This window comes from Palaemon carinicauda, chromosome 35, assembly GCF_036898095.1.
Source record: "Palaemon carinicauda isolate YSFRI2023 chromosome 35, ASM3689809v2, whole genome shotgun sequence".
Classification (NCBI taxonomy): Eukaryota; Metazoa; Arthropoda; class Malacostraca; order Decapoda; family Palaemonidae; genus Palaemon; species Palaemon carinicauda.
The window spans coordinates 20,624,911-20,645,364 of NC_090759.1; the positions used below are offsets into that span (position 1 = coordinate 20,624,911).

The window sequence follows — 20,454 nt, forward strand, 5'->3', positions numbered from 1 at the left end:
GCGATTTTAAAAGGTTTTAAAGTGTTTTCAGTCAAGTAAATATATACCAATTAAGGAATAGTGGGATCTAATTATCAGTGCTCTGCTCGTTATAAGAATAGAAGGTTACCACTTATTTAAGCTCAGTATAGACAACTCAGTTGCATATCATACGAAAACAAAAGAAGAGTCCCGAAATAATTTGAAACATACGCATGGAAAGGAAAAATGTACATACATAAACAGTAAAATTCATAGTCATATTCTACTACTGTATTTTGGAGGAATTTAAAAGCCATACGTTATCAAAATGAAAAGAAAATGAGTTCCAAGAAAATTAACGTAAAAACTGTTGGAATTTCCAATACTTCAGAAAATAATTATTCTCACAAACAACAACAACGATCAAATAGAATAAAAAATAACCATTATGTGATACGGATTTAATAACCTGAGAACAGCTGATACCAAAGCTACGCTCTGTCTGATTCTTGAAATTCAACTTTTCTCTAAATAATTGGTAATATTTCAATGGTGACATGTAATTTTGTTGTTAGGTTTGTGGTATAAGGACTTTAAGTTTTAAATTTACAGTTGTAGTTAATATTCAATTGTTATTTTTATGATTATACCTGAAATATTAATGCTTGTACAGTTACATCAGACACGTAGTTTCAAGAACAGTAGGGTTTGACGGTCATGTAACCCCGTAATACGGTGACTCCTACTTCAACGATGTTTGAACATTTTCGTTCTTTTTCCCTCACGACAGCTCAGTACTAATAGGAACATCCCCACTGGTCCCTCGGGAACACCCCCTGAATGGCAATGAACTATCGTGGTATGCAATAATCAGTTGTTATTGGTAAAGTGTTTGAGTGCTGCCTGTAGTCTTAAGCTAGTGCGAAGTTGCGAACACGTATTTGGTTTTGTGAGCAATGTTTGAAATGTATCCTATTGAGAGATTTGATTCTGTTGCCTTACAACTTCAGTCATTCAAATTTGTTTTGTCAATAATGAAAATACTGTTGCAAGGGATATCTTACGTTGGCATTTAGTAAGGCTTGGACCACGCCACTACTCGCCTTCTCTCGTTGCTGGACGGGCCCTTTAGCTTCTGCTCTGCTAAGGCCTAAGAGAGTGCAACACGGAGACTTCTTTAGTGAAGTGGTCCCTACAGATTATAAAAACCCTATCCTAGAGATTTGTGTAAGATTAGCTGAAGACATATATATTTACTTTATTTCCAGAACTAAATAAGGTTAGGTATATATATATATATATATATATATATATATATATATATATGGAGCCTTTGTATATCGGTGGCTAGTTCCTCACATGTTGATTAAAAAATAGACATCAACTAAACTAAACTTTCCGCTCTAACCTAACCTACAAGCCGTGACCTTACCTACTAACTTAACGGGGGCTAATGCCCCCTGCAACCCCCTTTACACTACTGTATTCTAAGTTAGACATAATAATACATACAAGTGTTATCCCCCCCCCCCCCTGTTAGTTATGTAGTTAAGGATAAGGCTTGTAGGTTAGGTTAGGGGGGAAAGTTTAGGTTAGTTGATGTTCACTTTTAATCAACGCATGAGAAACTGGCCGCTGATATACAAAGGCTCCGAGAACTCTAACCCAAGAGACAGTGGAAGACCATGGTACAGAGGCTATGGCACTACCATAAATAGAGAATGGTTTGATTTTGGAGTGTCTTCCTAGAAGAGCTGCTTGCCATAGCTAAACAGCCTCTTCTACCCTTACCTAGGGGAAAGTGGCCACTGAACAATTACAGTGCTGTAATTAACATGCACATCCAGATTGACTGGACTGTACCTCCGGCTTGGGGCTCTTAGACTCAATGCCATTAGCGCCCAAGGGGTGCAGACTCGACTTTGTGGTCAAAATCTTGCTGGTCTCGGCTCACGAGAAACTTCTTTCAGTGTATTGCTCTGCCTAGAGTAATCTTACATTTCAAGTATGCTAGACACACATGCATGTGAATCAGTCAGGCTGCCCAAGGTGCAGCCACAACCACAACAAGCCCCAGACCTCTGAGAGGACGTGCAACTGCTCAGCCCAGAGAGCATAACTGCTGCGGCAAGGGAGGTATAGTCGCTCAGCCCCAAGAGCATAACTGCTAGGAGGACCAGGAAACCAGGCCCATACTAGAACGAAAATGAAGAGTTTTAGTGGTAGAGAAAGTAGTGATAGCAGCAAGTTCCGGTGAGTAAGAGAGACTGGGATAGGAGGGAAGGAACTTTATTAGTAGAGAAAAGAGGCAGTTCTAAGCATAGTTGCTTATCCTTGCTCTAAGGGGGGGGGGGGGAGACACTAAGGGAGAAAGGAGGGATTGAATAATGGTGGAGGGAGTCTGACCAAGGGAGCAGACTTTAGCCACAAACTGGAAGATCAAGGGGATCAGCTTCTCAAGGGGCAAGGACTCGATTTGGAAGTTGAGGGTGGAGACTGAAGGGGAAGGTGGAGGAATCTGGCTATGATTGGGGGTAGGAGCAGTGACAGGAGTGGAAGTGACTGGGTAAGGAACAGTGGAAGGAGGACGCAGAGGCCTGGAACGTGGAGCCCTTAAGGGCTTTGGTGGCTGCGGGGTTGCTGCTGTAAAGATAGGTGAGACGGTCTGTACCGCTGCTGATCTCTTGAGTAGCTCTGGACATCTGTTCCAGGCATGGTCCAGCACAGTTGGGGCACTTATCCTGGGTCTCCAACCCATTCTTGTGTGCCTCTATGTATTTTTGAATTGCATGTCGGCAGCTGCAGACTCCACAGATCGTAGTTGCTCTGCAGTCCTCCTTGTGGTGACCAAAACGTTGGCAGTTGAAACAGCGTAATGGTTAGCTTTCCAGGTCCTGTATGGGGAAGGTTCCCCATAGTCCAAGGTCTAGTGATTTGGGGATTGGCCCAATGAAGGTGACGGTGACTCTCCTGCAGGGCTGCCCAGGTGGCGTTTAGCTCTGGAAACATTGCTGCAGTCTGTATTAATTTCTCTAGATATATTTAGGAGGGCCAACGAAGATAACAGTGAAGTCTTTTTGTGCCCAGATACTGTGGCTAACATATTTTTTTCCCTAAATGACAATATGATTTAATCGTTTCACTAAAGCTAATGAAAGACAGTGGTATATTGGTGGGAAGTTGCAGACAACTGCCTAACTCAAGCTTGGCTGGATCAAGATAGGTCAGGGAGGCCTCCCCCTGAAGAAGGCTGGTGCTATCCTGGTCCTTTGGGGGTGATAATCATATCACCCTTGAGATTGGCTTTGCCAGTTATCTTGATTTCGGGATTAGCAGTGGCAATAGCAGCTACTGCTGCATAGGAGGGTGCACTTTCCACTGTTGGCAATTTAAATTTTGGCAGCGTGCTTGGGATCAGTTGTAGTTGGATGTAGTTCCGGAGCAGGAACCGCAGCAGAGGTGAGGGAGGCAGTGATTTCAGCTAGCAGCTGAGTCAGGCACCTGGTACAGCTGCAAAGGAGTAGATGTGCTGCCAGTTCAGGTACCTGATGCGGGGTGGAAGTTCCAATTTCCATGGCTTATGTTTCCTCATCAGGTTCTGGAGTGGTGGGCAGTGGAGTAGCAGCAGGAGAGGAAGCCTGGTTCGGGATGTTGGTCGGTGGTTTCTCAGTAGATGGAGGCTTCAGGATTCTTTACTTGGTAGCAGGTGGTCCTACTGTTGCATTAGAGTAGGTAGGTGTTACTGGGGGCTGCTGAGAGTTGATTCTTGGAGAGGCAACAGGAGCTGGAGTGGCGGGTGGTTGTGGTGCTGGAGAGGGCTCAGGTACACTAGCATTGGCAGGTGTCTTTGCCAGGGTCTGAGTGGAGAGCCAATACACATGAAAACACAATGCTCAGGGGCAGCCACTGCGGTGGGGCCATTCATTAGGTGGCTTGTAGATGTTAGCGGATCTCAAAAGCCGATGGGGTGGTGAAAAGATGCTAGTGTAAGGTGCACTGTTTGCTGGGCTGGTTGTATCCAGATAAATTGTTCTGGTCCTCCACTCCTTAAAAATGGGGATACATGCTACAGTGAGGGAGGTTTAGTCAGAGTATCCACATCTTATAGGGTGGTGGGCCATTCCTGGGTCATGCACAGGCACAAAACCAATATGACTGATGAAGTCCTCTTTGTAACAGCAGTATCTTTGGCAGTGAATGCCTCTGCAGTCAGTGGTGGTGGGTTGGTACAGTCTTCTGAAGTGGTGGATCCAATGTGGATATTGTTGTCATGCAAAGTCCTTTAACCGTTCACAGGACACAGACATGGTGGCTGAGAAATCCTGGTCAAAACCAGAACATCCTGGCAGTTGGCAGGGGAGCCTGGTGTCCCCTGTGCCAGATAAGCATTGTCTTCTGTGCTGGGTAAGCTGATTCCAGTGCTGGAAGAGATACTCTCAGTCTGGAAGAAGAGCAGAGACCCTTGGGTGAAGAAGAATTATTTGGTAATCTCAGTGTTGTTAGGTGTATGAGGACAAAGGAAAATCTGTAAAGAATGGGCCAGACTATTCGGTGTATGTGTAGGCAAAGGGAAAGTGAACCGTAACGAGAGAGAAGGATCTAAATGTAATACTGTTTGACCCCATAACTCTCTAGTGGTAGTATCTCAACGGGTAGCTGGTGCCCTGGCCAACCTATTACCTACTATGTATATATATAGATTTTCATTGAAGACAATTGCCTTTAGTGGCATCAATTTGTTTCCTACACGACCTATTGGAACTGCGTCACAATCGCACGCCATTCATTCCTATTTCTAGCATGCTCTTTTGCCTCTCACATTTATCCTCCTATCACTTGGAACTTTCTTCACTTTATCCACCACCCAAACCTTGGCCTTCATCTTGTATTTCTCCGATCAACTCTTGCATTCATCATCTTCAGCAGACGGAGATTTTCCATTCTCGCTATGTGGCCAAACCATCTCAAAACAGTCATATCCACTCTAGCAGCTGACTATATTCTAAAGAAATTAAAAATTCTAGAGATTAAAAAAAGGTAAATTTTTACACACACATACACTCATATGCTTTGACTTGCTCCACCTCAAAGATTATCCATATCGCTTTCTGCTTGAAAATTAGCGTTTAATTAGAATCTCGCTGAGTGTTCAACGTTGGTCCCTGGAGGGTGATGCATACAGCTTCGTTATTATAAGCTTACCGTAGTTGTTTTCCTTGTGAACAATCTAGGTTCCATCAGTCATTCTTTCAGAGAGGCTTTCCGGTCGTGGACATCAGTATAGTGTTGGTTTATAGCCCCTTAAATTTTGTGGGCTAGCCTCTGTCTTCAATGCGGCCAATGTACTGTAGTCTTTTCTGTGAGAATTACACATCTCCTCAGGGAATTAAAACTTATAGACTACGTTTGTAAATGCTTCCTTTGGTTTTTTTGGGACATTACTGTGGGACTTTACTGAAGGTTTCTTTGAAGCGGAAGAAACCCAAGGCTTCTCTTCTGCTTCCCGACCTTCCTCCGAATATCCCACTCGAACGGCTTTCTCCAGGGAGCCGTTGAGTAGTAGCGTAGACCGATTAACCCCCGGTCAACCTTGGTCCTTGAGAGACGATGCTGCCTCCCCTAGTTAGGTGGCCCCGGCTCTCCCCCCGAGGGAAGCCGTGTCTCTTTCTCCCTTGTTACAGGTTTGGCTTTCATTGGGTTTGCCTGGTCCTGCCTCCAAGGAAGCTATGTTGCAATTGCTTCTTCGGGTTGCTTAGCTGCAGCGATCATCAGCGTCAGATATCGACCCCTTGGCCTTGGTCAACGTGGTGGTTTCGTAGGTCTCGTCTACTGGCCTGCCAGCAGACCCTGTTGCTGCTTCTTCTGCCGCCACTGCCGAGGACTGCGATTCTTCCCCTGATGAATATCCTTGGGTGGAGAGCAAAGTCCAAGGCATGTATCTCCTGCGCTTGCTCCCCTTTCTCGTTCACGTGAAGGGGCACTCATAGAAACTTCTGTTCAGAGGCCTGCTGACAGTCAGCTTGCTGATCCTCCGGTTGCTGTGGGACGTCTTCATCGTGGCAGGAGACCTTCCCGTTCTTGTTCTCGGCTTTGCCTTCGTGGTATGTTTTCACCTTTGGTGAAGAGATGTCTCTTCGGATCTTCATCTCAGCAGCTTTCCTCTTCGGAGGAACCTGCCCAGCATGCCTCTTTGGAGGAACCTGCCCAGCATGCCTCTTCTGTTTCCCGACCCTCGCCCTCTTCCATGGACACGTCTTCTCTCCAACAAAATCCGGTTCGTTCTTCGGCTACAAAGGATCGTTCGAGATCACCTTAAAATGTGCTTCCTTCCAAGGGTCACATTTTTCCTCCTGAGCATCCAGCAGCTGTTCACCGACCATCTGCGCTTTGTTTGCCTGCTCGCTGAGTTCCTGTGCAGTGTTTTCTGTCTCGTCAGGCTCCTGCTCAGCGTTCACCTGCTCATCAGGCTCCTGCTCAGCATTCACCCGCTCATCAGGTTCGTTGTTCAGACGCCCGCCGACCTACAGCTCCTGAATCACTTACCAGCCAACAGCTCGTAAATCTCCTGCCCAGCTAACGGCTCGGGAATCGCCTGATCAACCGTCGACTGGTAAAGCGCCTGAACATTGGTCAACCTCTCAGTGACTCTCATAGCTCCGCTATGCCATCATGTGGAATGGTTCTCGGATCTTCTGCACCTCCTGACGGAGTCTCTTAAGCGGGGTTTACACGGGCGAGCAGCTCGTCGAGCCTGGCTCGACAACCCTGTGTTTGAATTGATGTTCGAGCGTGTAAATGGGCTATTTGGCTGTCGAGCGGCTCGATGAAAGTCAGGCTCATCTTGACTTTTGTGGGCGGAGCTACAGAGTTTGACGAGCGGTGTGAACGTGCGAACGGGTGTCGAGCATCGAACCTCAGTTGTTATTCAAACCTGCTAGAGGAAACATCATCAAAGAAATGCATAATTGCTGCCATTAATGAAAGTAAGAATGAGAAGGAAGTCGTACTTGATTTCATACATGCATATCGAGCTCATCCAACTTTATGAAAAGTTAAATCAAAAGACTATTCCAATAAAGTAGCCAGAAACAAAGGAATAGCGGACACTCAGTCTTTCATGTGGAGTTATGGCCTTCCTCATAGTAATGAAAGGGCTGACACGATTCGGTAGATCAATGTACGTGTCTTCATCCATACGCAAATAATTGCGCCAGTCATCAGGCTCTAATTTTAAAGCAACAAGCAAGTTGGTATATGAAAATTTCTCTCTTTTGATCTTTTTTTTTTTTCCTTCTTAGTGCCACTGCTAAAGCAATGGCTATCAAATCTTCCTGGTCGAGAGACATGTTGACGTTGTTTTAGCACGAGGCACACTGAGGTTCGATGTACTGTCTGAAAGCTCTTCGAGCCGTTCTACAAGTAGGTTCGACAACCGGGTTCGACGAGCTGCTCGGCCGTGTAAATCCCGCTTAAGAAAACTTCCTTCACAACACAAACTGCTCAAACAACCACATGCCAACATCTTCCACAAAGCCGTAGCTTCGCTACGACTTCATGCCTGGAGACTATCCAGCATCTCACTCAGAGATGATTTTCGCAACAAGCTGCGAGCGGGATCTATGGATACCTGCAGAAATCATCATCAGCAACAGTCTACCAGGCAAAGTGGAACATCATCTGTGGTTGGTGTCATGGAAGGGGTATCTCTCCTCTCGATGCCACTGTTCCAGCAATAGCGGAGTTCCTCGTGTATTTGCCTGAGGAAATATGCCTTTTAGTCTCGGCGGTTAAAGACTACTGTATCGCTCAGCCTTAAGCCTAGCCCTTAGCCTCAATGGAATGGATATTTCCTCATCGCTAGAACTTTCCTTACTCATACGGAGTTACCAACTTACCTGTCTGAAGTGAGACCTCCCCTATGGAACGTGGTTCGAGTTCTCGGGTCTCTAAAGAGACCTTCCTATGAACCATTACGCCAAGCAACTGATTGTCACCTCACTTAGAACACGGTGTTCCTACTAGCTTTAGCTTTGGCCAAGCAAGTTAGTGAACTTCATGGTCTCTCATACGACCGCCCATTCAAGGGGATGAATAGAGATAACGTTCTGCTTCGTCCCTGAGTTTGTAGTCAAGACTCAGAATCTGGGAGTAGCGGATCCCCGATTCGACTCCCTCCGAATTTTGAGTCTCTGCTCTGTAACTGATAACCCTGATCATCAGTTACTCTGCCCAGTGAGGAGTTTGAGGCTGTACCTCAAGAGAACAGCCGCAGCCCGTCCCCGTGTGCTTGTACTTTACTTAAGCACAGGGAGGAACAAGAGGAGGGTCACTAAGAACACCATCTCTGCCTGGATTGGCAAGGTCATAGACCATGCCCTGAATCCGGGCCCTCCTCAAACATGTCGCCCCAGAGCCCACGATGTCAGGGGCGTAGCTACATCTCTGGCTTTCAAAAGAAACTTGAGTGAAGCAGGTTCTACAGGCTGGGCTGTGGAAACGTCCAAATATGTTCACAGCCCACTACCTGCAAGACGTGACCCACAGGAGGCTCAATACGTTCTCTATCGGCCCTGTGGTTGGAGAAGTCCTGACTTCTGCCTCCCTCTTCTACTCGTTCAGCCTTCTTAGAGCACAATTGGGTAAGAGTGATAGCTTTTATGTTGGGCAACCTTCAGATACGGAAGCCCTCCCCGTTTTCCTTAGCGAAGTGACATTGCTATCATAACCCCACAGAGATCTGCACAGCGTCGTCTGCGGCCATACTATTCAGAAGCTAAGAATTTTTTAAGTAACTTTGCAGCCTAATGGTAAGCTGGATATTGATAAGGACAGTATTGCTTTAGGGAAAATTATTGCAGTACAATATTTTCACAGTTTTATATTTTCTTTTAGTAGGTTGATTAGTTGGACCACCCAGGCAATACACACGGTTGCGTTTATGATGTACTAAAACATGTAGGTGTTTGTAGCATAGCGTTAGGAACTTCTTGGGAATGATATACAGTATATTTTTTGTTCCATTTACAAATAAATATTTTTCTTGTTTTTATGAAGACAGCATTTCATTCCAGTTCCTTTCACCATTTTGTCCCCTTCTCAGCCACTGTTTTTTTTCCTTAGTATCATAATTTCTTTCTCCTACACTGTGTCCTGTTATCAGTACAAACAATTTGTCCCTTTCACCTAATGTTCTGATATATTACTTATATTCAGGAAGCTCAAGGCAATAGAAGATAAGATGGAAGTACGGGTCATGCTGGGTCCCCTTGCCCAGTATAAAAATCAAGGGGTGGTGCCCAGTTCATCCTTGATTGTTTGCCTTTTACCCAGGTTTTTGGGTATTCCACGGTTGTATATTTTTTTGTAGTGAACGTTGGGGTGTGGTCGGCATTTGGACACTAGGCAGTTTGGGTGCTATCTCTGGCCACAGTCCACAAACCACTACAATGTGCTAGCTACACATGAGCATTTGTTGAACAATGAATTATTGTGCCTACATTTGCCAATTTCCCCCCCTCCCTCGTTTTTCGGCATGCGTTAACTCATGGTTCGCTAACAGGTGGCTCTGCGTTTCTGTTCGCGAACAGTAGGCTCTGTGCCACCTGTTGAGTGAATGCATGTGCTTCTTGGTAGGCCATGTGTCACCAGCAGGTGGTGTGCATGCTCGTAGCATGCACGCGTTAAGTTGCACATGGGCGGTCGGGTGAGTGCTTAGTTGCTACTAAGACTTTAACCACACCCTCTGAACCAACTGTTGCTGGAGTTGGGTCTGAGTTTCCTATCTTTCTGGGAAAAGTGACAGTGTCTCCCGGCCCAGCGACCTTAGTCTCAAGCTCATGAAAATTACTTTACATGTCACCTAGCCTTTGGGCCCCTGGTCTTGCACTCCAGCCCTGTCGGTGCCTGGCACTGTTCCCCTCAGTGTTAACCCCCAAACATTTCCGTAGGCGCACGTCTCGAGTTATCATTGGTACCTGCAGACCGAAACAATCAAGTCAGGTCATCTTAAGCCAGACCCGTTAGGAAAGGATGGGCCGTGTACCCGTTTAAAGTTGGACCTGAGACATATGAGGCTTAGGAAGCCCATCACTTTTCTTCCAGAGGATACTTTCCTCCCCAGGTCTCATAAGCGATTGAGAGCTCTGAGAGAAATCTCATACATTATCACGTTCAGGCCTCGTCGATCGAGCCGACATACCTTGATTCTTTTAACTCGACCCCAGGCCTTCCGTTACCACCGCTATGCAGAAAGAGGATGTTAGTATCATTCTCGAAGAAGGCCCAGCCTGGGAAGTTTCGTACACGCTTCCCTAAGTTCTTGGATGACCCAAGTCTACAGCAGCAAATTCTTTAGGCAGTGGCTGCTATGTTGGCTCGTTCTGCCGGCAAAACTCCCAAGCCTCAATCCCCATGGCCTTGCGCAATAATGATGACGACCCATTTCAGATTCAGCCGAGTACAACTAGGAATGTGGAGAATTCCTTCTTTGTTTGTGATTTAGAGGAAGTACTGCAACAGCTTAAATGTCTTAACCTCTCTGTTGCTACTAAATCTGGCAGTGTCAGTCTTTTCTCATGGCTCTACAAGAGATTATTGGCTGTGCAATTGGGGGTTGTCTCAGCCGCCGATACATTAAATGTGGATTTGAATGGCAATAGTAACTTTACAGGCCTCCTCCTGGATGGACCAGTGTTCAGGGACAGTTGGGTTTTAGGCTACACAGAAGACCTTTCAGACCTCGAGAAGCATCAAGTGCCCTAATGTTCATATTAGTATCAAGGCCAATGGAATTACTCATAATGCTACTAACCTGTGGACTTGTGGACTTGCTGGTTCTTGGAGAGTTGTACCTCTGTTGTCTTCAAATTCCACTAACAGGTTGGGAAAAGAGGATCTTCCCTCCCCGCAACTCTTTCTTCAAAGCCGAATAGTGTTTCTTATACTAAACATCCATGTTTAGAGAAGCTAAACTTGAAGTGTCTCCGCTAAAGGAGGGAATCATCCCACGTTGGTGGATGCCTGGAGCACAGGTGGCAATGGGAATGCCACGGGGCAGTGGCCTGAGCGGTCAGTACGTCGTCCCATTCTTCAACTCTCCTCCTCCTCAAATTTGTCCACCAACGAGATCCAGGTCCTTTGTGATGGGATCAATGAAGAACATTACCCTTCGGGCATAGGTCCAGACTGTTAGAAAAGGACATGCTCTAAGAGCCCTTGGGCTTATAGCATCCTGCTTTTCCAACTAGGGTTGTAGCTTAGCAAATAATTATCAATTTATCTATCTATATGCCAAGGCAATGTCCCCAATTTTGGGGGATAGCAGACATCAAACAAATGAAAAAAAGGGGACCTTTCCTCTCTACGCTCCTCCCAGGCTGATGAGGGACTCGACAGAGTTTGGCTGATACTGAAAATAATTATAGTAATATTAAAGAGGTCTACGAGTCCCCAGGCTTTCCAATTGAATCCTTGTACAGAAGATGTGCGGATGACCTGTTCACGATGTCCCTCAACTGTAACATCAGGACCAGACCCGCAAACACCATTTCAGGACACATCCCAACGTCCTTGGGGGTAGTCTAGACGTCTATATGTTCCTTTGTTCTGCCTCATGATGAAACTCCTCATCAAGGTGAGATTGTATGTCAACCTGTCGATAACGTGGATAGCATCATCATACCAACCAGCAGAAGGGTACCTGGACCTCCTACTGCTGTGGACGGAGGTTCCGTGAGAGCTTCCACCCTTACACGATCTGCTACACCAACCCCATGTAGAGATTTGCCACATGACAGTTGGATCCCTTGACTTCATGCCTAGAGCTTATCCAGCATCTCCTCTTTCAGAGAAGGTTTTATTTTTATGACGAGTGGCAAAACAGTTTTCTGGATAGCTTAGATTGTCTTCCATCTCAGTCTTCCAGGCAAAGTGGGCAGTCTTTTGGCGTTGGTGTCGTGGGAGTGGGGCATCTCTCGGAGCCATTCTATCTCTAATTGACGAATTTTGCTGCCAACGAAAAGAAAACTCTGAGCAGTGCCGGCAGTTAAATTCTATCGCTTAGCTTAGAGCCATGTCTTTAAACTTAAAGAAGTTGACTCTTTCTCTTTGGCAGAACTGTCTTTGTTCATGTGAAGTTCTGAGCTAGCTTTCCTTCAATCCGAAATGACACCACCTCCATGGAATGTAGTACAGTAAAGGTTTTGCATTCCCTGAAAGAACTCTTTACGAACCATTGCGTCAAGCCTTGCACCGAGACTTGACCCTGGAAATGGTGTCTCCCTTTTATCTTGGCCTTGGCTAAGAAGGTCAGCGAGTTGCATGGTCCCTTCTATGACATCGCCCATTTGAGGTGATTAGGCAAATGACGTTCAGCTTCATCCCTGATATTGCTGCTAAGACTTAAAATCTGGCGGTTACCGACCCTAAGTTTGGGTTCTTCTAGATTACGAGTCTTCGGGAAGTATCTGATGAGATGTAGTAGGGGAGGTCGCCCACAAACAAAGTAACTCATTGTCAGCTAGGGCAAGGTCAAAAGAGGGTAACGAAAAACATCTTATCCTTCGGGTTTGGCAGGTCAGCAACTGAGCCAAGCCCTTCCCTCAAGAGAAGGGTCGATCGAGAGCACATTACGTCAAAGGTATCACATGCCTTTGGCATTCAGAAAGAACTTCTCTGTGATGCAGGTGTTACAGTACAAGCAGGTGTGTGAAAGTGTTGGAAAAGCTTCACCGCCTTTTGTCTGCAAGACGTAACACACAGGTCCCTAGATACCTTTACTCCATGCCCTGTGGTGGCTGCTCAGTAAGTGGTCCAACTACCTTAGCTCCCTCACAGGACTATTAGCAGTAGGTCGAGGCCATAAGTTACAGTGTTAGCCTGGGGTGAGTGTCCAAAAAATGATTGGCCTTTATTTTTCATCTTCTTCCCCTCTTTTGGGGATATAGCATCTGATTCCCTGCCAGCAGTTTCTCATCGACTGCAGGTAAGCCCCAGATTTTGCCCGAACATACATTTTGTATGTTCAGTTATTTTCCACATCCATCTTACGGGGGGTAGTTGGGATGTCAGGTTATAATCAGTGTGTATACTCGCAAAATCCTTAGCTTTTCCATGACCTAGACAATGTCACAGTGTAGTTCCCACTCACTGTTCTTGGTTACACAGGCCGTATACCCTCTGGTATTGTCAAGCTAATGTTCGCATACTGCAGTCCCTGGTCTTAAAGTTTTTCAACCAGTTGAAAGAACTTCCTCCCACTTATGAGTGAGTCTCCTATGTAAAGAAGGGAGGGAGTTGTACAGTATTCATGTAGGACAATTGGCAAATTTGTATTTTTTCTAACAATACAAACTTTAAGTTCTTTACACATACTTGGCCCACCATTACCTAACACTCAAGAAATCCTGTCTGCAATCAAAGTGACTTCCTAGTGAGTGAACAAGGAGAGCGGTGCTTCATCCGGCTACCACTGGTAAGGTTGTTGACACCTTGTTAAAAGTTTGTTCTGTAACTGAAATACAAACCACGCTATTTACACGGGGTAATTACTTTGGCGTAGCTGAATGACGAGCCATAAAAGTTTTAACGAGGGTTTACTACCCCGCTGCTAGTTAGCGGGGGGTAGGGAGGGGTAGCTAGCTACCCCCCCCCCCTACACACACACACACACACACCGGTGAATGCTTCACTTTACTTTTGGCTCGGGCAGAGAACAGACCTGTCTGCTCTCTCCCTCGCTTTGACTGCCTTACAAGATCTACCAGTTCAAGGTGCAGTGTTTCGGTCTCTCCACAGCCCTTCAGGTGTTCACCAGTGTTCACCCTGATCTCTTCGTGGGCTCACATGATTGGCATCCGTCTCCTTCGTTATCTGGACGACTGGCTGATCCTAGCGGACTCGGAGGCAACCCTTCTTCGCCACCGAGACAAGCTCCTCGAAGTTTGCCAGGATCTAGGGATCATGGTAAATCTCGAGAAGTCCTCTCTGCAGCCCTCTCAGAAACTGGTATATCTAGGCATGGTCATAGACACCAATCTCTACAAAACCTTCCCATCAGACGACAGGATAGCAAGGCTGAGGAAGGTCGCGAGGCCTTTCCTCAATCGAGAAGAACTCCCAGCCCAATCGTGGCTACGTCTCCTCGGCCACCTCTCCTGCCTGGCCCGTCTCGTTCCTAACGGTCGCCTCAGAATGAGATCCCTCCAGTGGCGACTCAAGTCCCGGTGGAATCAAGGTCACGATTCCCCGGACACTTTGATCCCTATGGGTCCTGCGGAACGGACGGACCTCCAGTGGTGGGTGGCGGACGAGAACTTACGAAAGGGAGTGGATTGTCTCGTCCTTCCCCCGGATTTGATGTTGTTCTCGGACGCATCAAAGAAAGGGGGGAGGGGGGGGGGCACGTTCTGAACCACAGGACCTCAGGCCTGTGGTCAGAATCAGAAAAGTACCTTTACACAAACCTGCTAGAAATGAAAGCCGTGTTCCGGGCACTTCAGAAGTTCCACCAAGTCCTGGCGGGCCACAAGCAGGGAGGTACCTTTTCGGAACAGCTATTCCATCTTGCAGTAGAGATCCTGAGATGGTCCGAAGTCCACTCGATCTCGCTAGCGGCTCGCTTCATTCCAGGCAAAAGGAATGTGCTCGCCGACAGTCTGAGCAGAGCGACGCAGATAGTGAGTACCGAGTGGTCTTTGGTTCCTCAAGTAGCCAACAAAGTCCTGACTTTGTTGGGTTCCCCAACGGTGGATCTGTTCTCTATAGCGCTGAATTTCAAGCTCCCGCTGTACTGCTCCCCGGTCCCGGATCCCAAGGCTCTTTGGCAGGATGCCTTCCAACAACGGTGGGACAACGTCGATGTGTACGCCTTTCCCCCGTTCTGTCTGATGAGGAGGGTACTCAACAAGACCAAAATATCTGTATCTTTCAATGACCCTGATAGCTCCGCTATGGCATCACGTAGAATGGTTCCCGGACCTTCTACAACTCCTCACGGAGGTTCCGAGAGAACTCCCTCCATGTCACGAGCTACTCAAATAACCACACGCCAGCATCTTCCACAAAGCCGTAGCTTCGCTTCGGCTTCACGCCTGGTGACTATCCAGCATCTCCTCACAGAGAGAGGATTCTCGCAACAAGTTGCGAACAGGATGTCTGGTCACCTGCGCAAGTCATCCGCAGGGGTCTACCAGGCGAAGTGGCAAGTCTTTTGTGGTTGGTGTCGTGGAAGGGGTATCTCTCCCCTCGTTGCCACTATTCCAGCAATAGTGGAGTTCCTCGTGTATTTGCGGGAGGAAATGTGCCTTTCAGTCTCGGCAGTGAAAGGCTATCGCTCAGCCTTAAGTCTTGCCTTCAGGCTTAGAGGAATGGACATTTCTTCCTCGCTGGAACTTTCCCTTCTCATACGGAGTTATGAACTTACCTGTTCTCATGGAACGTGGTTCGAGTTCTCAGGTCTCTGAAGAGACCTCCCTACGAATCATTATGCCAAGCTTCAGATCGCCACCTTACCTGGAAGACGGTTTTCCTGCTAGCTTTGGCCTCGACCAAGCGAGTCAGTGAGCTACATGGTCTCTCGTACGACATCGCCCATTCAAGGGGATGGAGGGAGGTAACGTTCAGCTTCGTCCCTGAGTTTGTTGCCAAGACTCAGAATCTGGGAGTGCCGGACCCTAGGTTCGACTCTTTCCAGGTTTCGAGTCTCCGTTCTGTAACAGATGACCCAGACCATCTCCTTCTGTGCCCAGTGAGGAGTCTGAGGTTGTATCTTAAAAGAACAGCTGCAGTTTGTCCCCAGGTGCGAGCCCTGTTCGTTAGCACCGGGAAGACGAAGAGGAGGGTCACCAGGAATACCATCTCGGCCTGGATTTGCAAGGTGATACATCTGGCCTTGAATCCTGACCCTCCTCCGTCACGTCGCCCTAGAGCGCATGATGTCAGGGGCATAGCTACGTCCCTGGCCTTCAAGAAAAATTATTCAGTGACGCAGGTCCTTCAAGCTGGGGTGTGGAAGCGTCAGACCACCTTCACAGCCCACTACCTGCAAGACGTGACACACAGGAGGCTCGAAACGTTCTCTATCGGCCTTGTGGTGGCTGCACAACAGCTGATCTAACCTCAGGCTCCTTAATGGACAAGTAGCAGAAGGTTGAGGGCATTGTTACCCGGTTTTAGTCTGCGTGAATGAAAAGATCTGTCTGGCCCTTATTCTTTTCTTCATCCTCTCTTCCCTTGGAGAAAGCAGCATCCTGGGTTCTCTGCACAGCTGACCTTGAACCTCTGCAGGTAAGCCATGCTCCCTTGTGTTCCTAGTATTAAATGTAATACTGTCATGTCCCCTTACCTTGACGAGGTGGTATTGGGAGAGTCCTAGCCTAGATTTCCATCTGAAGAACTCCAGGTCAACTTCCTAGGACGAGTCACTTCTCACCTTCACACACAGCTTATGTTGGCTGCAGCAGTTTCACAGCATGCCAGCGAGGAGCAGGGACCCCTTATTTCTCGAGTACTTACACACTCGAATTTGGGGTCCCCGGGCAAGCCAAAGCCAGTATGGCAGGGACTTACCTCCCTTCCTAAGGGTTGAGTCACCCCATGTAAATAGCGTGGTTTGTATTTCAGTTACGGAACAAATGACAAATTCGTAGATAGTTTGTATTTTTAAATATAAAACTTATCCGCTGGTTATATAAGAATGGCTAACATCCCTGACGCCTCGGTAGGAAATTCAAAATCTTGCGCGGCTATTGCAGATATGCCAGGTGTACACTAGTGCCCTCACGGTACAACAGGTAGAACTATACCCAACCTCTTCAGATTTTCCCTGCCGCTATGGCGGTCGGTTCTATTGGATATTCTCTCTCGCTTTTTACTCTGTTTGGTCGTTATTTGGTGATGTATTAACGTTTTTTGAGTATAGGCTTTTGCGTTTTTGTTTTATTTGAACTGTGATCACGTATTTATAACTTGAAAGGTAAGATTAAAAGGTTTTTTCGACCTATTTTAAACCTCACAAAAGCATAGGACAAAAGGTAAACATCTCGTCCATTGATGACATCACAGCCTTATGTCGTAGGCTATAAGTCCTACTTGCTTTTACAAAGAATTTTAATTAAATACTTTCTTTTGAAATATTAAGTTATAATTTTCAATATTAAACTTACCCGATGATCATATAGCTGTCAGCTCTGCTGCCCGACAGAAAATCCTACGGGCGGAATACGCCAGCGATCGCTATACAGGTGGGGGTGTACATCAACAGCGCCATCTGTCGAGTAGGTACTCAAGTACTCTATGTCAACACAGAACCAATTTTCTCTCTGTCGTGCCACCGGCAAGACCTACTGAATACGCTCTTGTTTTCTGGATTGAATTTCATGTTATTTGGTGAAGTATTCATCTCTAGTTATTAGCTATCGCTGTGCAGAAGTTATCTTCAATACTTCCTTGCATTCTTTTTTGGATTTGGATTATTTGTTGACGACTTGGATAGATTTTGAATTCCCCCCTTTGACTAATTCAAGATGTCTGACCCTTCTCAAGTCCCCAAGTACAGGAAATGTAGCGCTAGGGACTGTTCAAGGCGTCTTCCGAAGGCCTCTATCGATCCGCACACCGTTTGTTCCAATTCTAGGGGTAAAGCCTGTCAATTGGAAGATCGATGTGAGGAATGCGCTGGGCTTTCGGAATTCGGGTTTCAAGAATTCCTGAAATATGCACGTAGGCTAGAGAAGGATAGGCTCAGGAGGAGTTCGTCTCGCTCTATTGATTTTTCCTCTCCCCATGCCCCTCAACCTATTCCTTCCCCTGTAGTGGTTGCACCCGACCCCCCTGCTAGCTCTCATCAACCTTCAATGGCGGATATGATGCGTGCCATTCAGGCTCTAGGTGAGAGAGTCGAGTCATTGGCTAATGACCGCAATCAACTCATGGCTGATGTCAGGGAGTTGAAAGGTAAAAGTGCAGTGGGAAGTGAAGTGAGTGTCAGTGCAGTGAAAAGTGTCAGTGTTACGCATGAGGGTGCGTCTGTTCGTGCCTGTCGTCCTCCCAGTCCGGGACCTCTTGCAAGCTCCCAAGCCCAGGGGAGAAGCAATGTCGTACGACCAAAGGGTTCGACAGGCTTTAATCAGCGTACAGACGTACCCTCCGTGGTTTCGGACGTATCTTACCGAGATCGTCCCACCCACAAGAAGACGAGTGAGCCCATTTTGTCCTCGTCTGTGGAAGAGGTTTCTAGACAGAAACGATGGACCAAGGTCTCACGGCCTCTTAAGCGTAAGGTCCCTTCCGAGCTAGTCCAACGGCCCAGGTGTAGCCACTGGGTCAGTTCGGACTCGCTGCAGTCCTCCGACGACTGCACACTTCCCAAGAGAGGCAAAGTGGTACCGCAACAGGCAGTAACTCCGTCTGTTGCCGCACCCGCTGTTTTAGACCCTCAGTCTCAACGGACAGTAGCTCCGTCTGTTGCCGCTTTTGTAGACCCTAAGTGGTCTTTACTGCAGTCTATGCAGACTCAGTTAGCTGCGGTTATGCAGGAGTTTCGTGCGGAGAAGGTTGACACTGCTCCCGTTAGCCTACAGCCTGCCACGGTTGTGCGCCCAGCTCACGCTGAGGCTGCCTGCTCCCACACTCCGGCTGCGGAGAAGGTTGACGCTGCACCCGTTAACCTACTACCTGCCACGGTTGTGCGCCCAGCAGACGCTGAGGCTGCCTGCTCCCACACTCCGGCTGTGAGAGCTCCTCCACCCATGCGCAGTCGACCCTGCCAGACGCATGCTGACTCCCACAGACGCACGGAGCACTCCGTTGCCGTGCGTGAACTACCACAACAACAGGAGGGTGGAGTTAGGCTGCCGTGTTTTGACGCGGTGCGTCAGCCTCCGCAACCCACGGTGGTCTCCGCTATCCATCCACAGTCGGGTGTAGACTCTTTGCGCACCCACTCAGCTTTGGTTGTTGCCAGTTCTCAGACTGACCAACAGTGGCATGATGTTGGGTCCAGTGCAGCCACGCATGCACCCGTGCTGCCGGACTCAGCCGTCCAGCCCACTCCGTTGCCTCTTCCTCCTCAACATTCAGACGATGGTATCTCTGATGATGACGAAGCTGCACATCTTGACGACCAACACTCCGACATCGAAGAACCCAAGACCACGCCTCCCTCCTTAGACTTTAGGAAAGTGCTTGCGCTCTTTAAGGATTTGTATCCAGACCAGTTTGTGTCTGCAGCACCACGCTCACCTCCCTCTGAGTTCGCTTTAGGCATGCAGTCAGCAGCTCCTGCCTTTACGAAGCTCGTACTCGCTCGCTCGTCCAAGAGAGCTTTAAGGGTACTGGGAGAGTGGTTGCAGTCTAAGAAGCAGTTGGGAAAGACTTCCTTCATGTTTCCCCCGGTCAAGCTTGCTTCCAGATCTAGCGTCTGGTATGCCACGGGAGAAGTTCTCGGCTTGGGAGTTCCTGCCTCTGCCCAGGGCGACTTCTCAAGTCTAGTAGACTCTCCCCGCAGGCTGGCTATGAGACGCTCCAAGATTTGCTGGACCCCTTCGGACATGGACCATCTTATGAAGGGAGTTTTCCGCGCTTTCGAGGTCTTTAACTTCCTGGACTGGTGTTTGGGAGCATTGGGCAGGAAGACCTCCCCTTCGGATAAGGAAACTTCCTTGCTCATCATGTCCTGCATGGACAAAGCCATTCGGGATGGTTCTAGTGAGCTTGCGGCTTCTTTCGTGTCTGGGGTACTCAAGAAGCGAGATCACCTTTGCTCCTTCTTATCAGCTGGAGTCACCCCATGTCAAAAGTCGGAGCTGATGTTCGCTCCACTCTCTAAGTGTCTCTTCCCTGAAGAGTTGATCAAGGAGATTGCTGCCTCCTTGATCCAGAAAGACACCCATGACCTGGTGGCGTCATCCGCACGCAAAGTCACACCTTTGCCCTCCGTACCTAGACCTAGGATGGACACGCCAGCTTCAAGGTTCATCCCGCCCTTTCGTGGCAGAGCCTCCAGCAGAGGAGGTGCTCGTGCCGGAAGTCAACGTGGGAGCAAAAAGAAGGGTTCCAAGTCCTCTAGAGGCAGAGTCTGACTGCCATCCTCTTCAGACAGCAGTGGGAGCCAGGCTCAAGAACTACTGGCAGGCCTGGGAGAACAGGGGCGCAGACGTACAGTCTGTGAAGTTACTCAGAGAGGGGTACAAGATTCCATTCTTACGCAAGCCCCCTCTAGCAACGACTCCCATCAACCTCTCTCCCAGGTACAGAGAGGAGGAAAAGAGGCTAGCTTTACAGCAAGAGGTGTCTCTCTTACTACAAAAGGGAGCGGTAGTCATAGTCCGGGACCATCAATCCCCGGGCTTCTACAACCGCCTCTTCTTAGTGCCGAAGAAGACAGGAGGGTGGAGACCGGTGCTAGACGTCAGTTCTCTGAATGTCTTTGTCACAAAGCAGACGTTCACCATGGAGACGACAAAGTCGGTTCTAGCATCGGTCAGGAAGGAAGAC

General features: G+C 47.8%; 1 protein-coding gene across 7 annotated transcripts in view; it reads left to right on the forward strand.

The window, feature by feature from the left end:
• Positions 1-676: 676 nt before the first annotated feature.
• The window catches only part of LOC137627654 (WW domain-containing oxidoreductase-like), a 172,419-nt gene continuing 152,641 nt past the window's right edge, over positions 677-20,454 (forward strand). Inside the window, exon 1 of one of the 7 annotated variants that reach the window (XM_068358818.1) lies at positions 677-820. Coding sequence is in view for 3 of the 7 variants with exons in the window: in XM_068358820.1 (XP_068214921.1) it covers positions 918-928 (11 nt within the window). In the remaining 4 variants the exon portion in view is untranslated. Of the gene's footprint in view, positions 821-844; positions 929-1,040; positions 1,189-20,454 lie in introns of those variants that run through there. The other 6 variants (XM_068358816.1, XM_068358815.1, XM_068358820.1 and 3 more) reach the window with 6 other exon arrangements.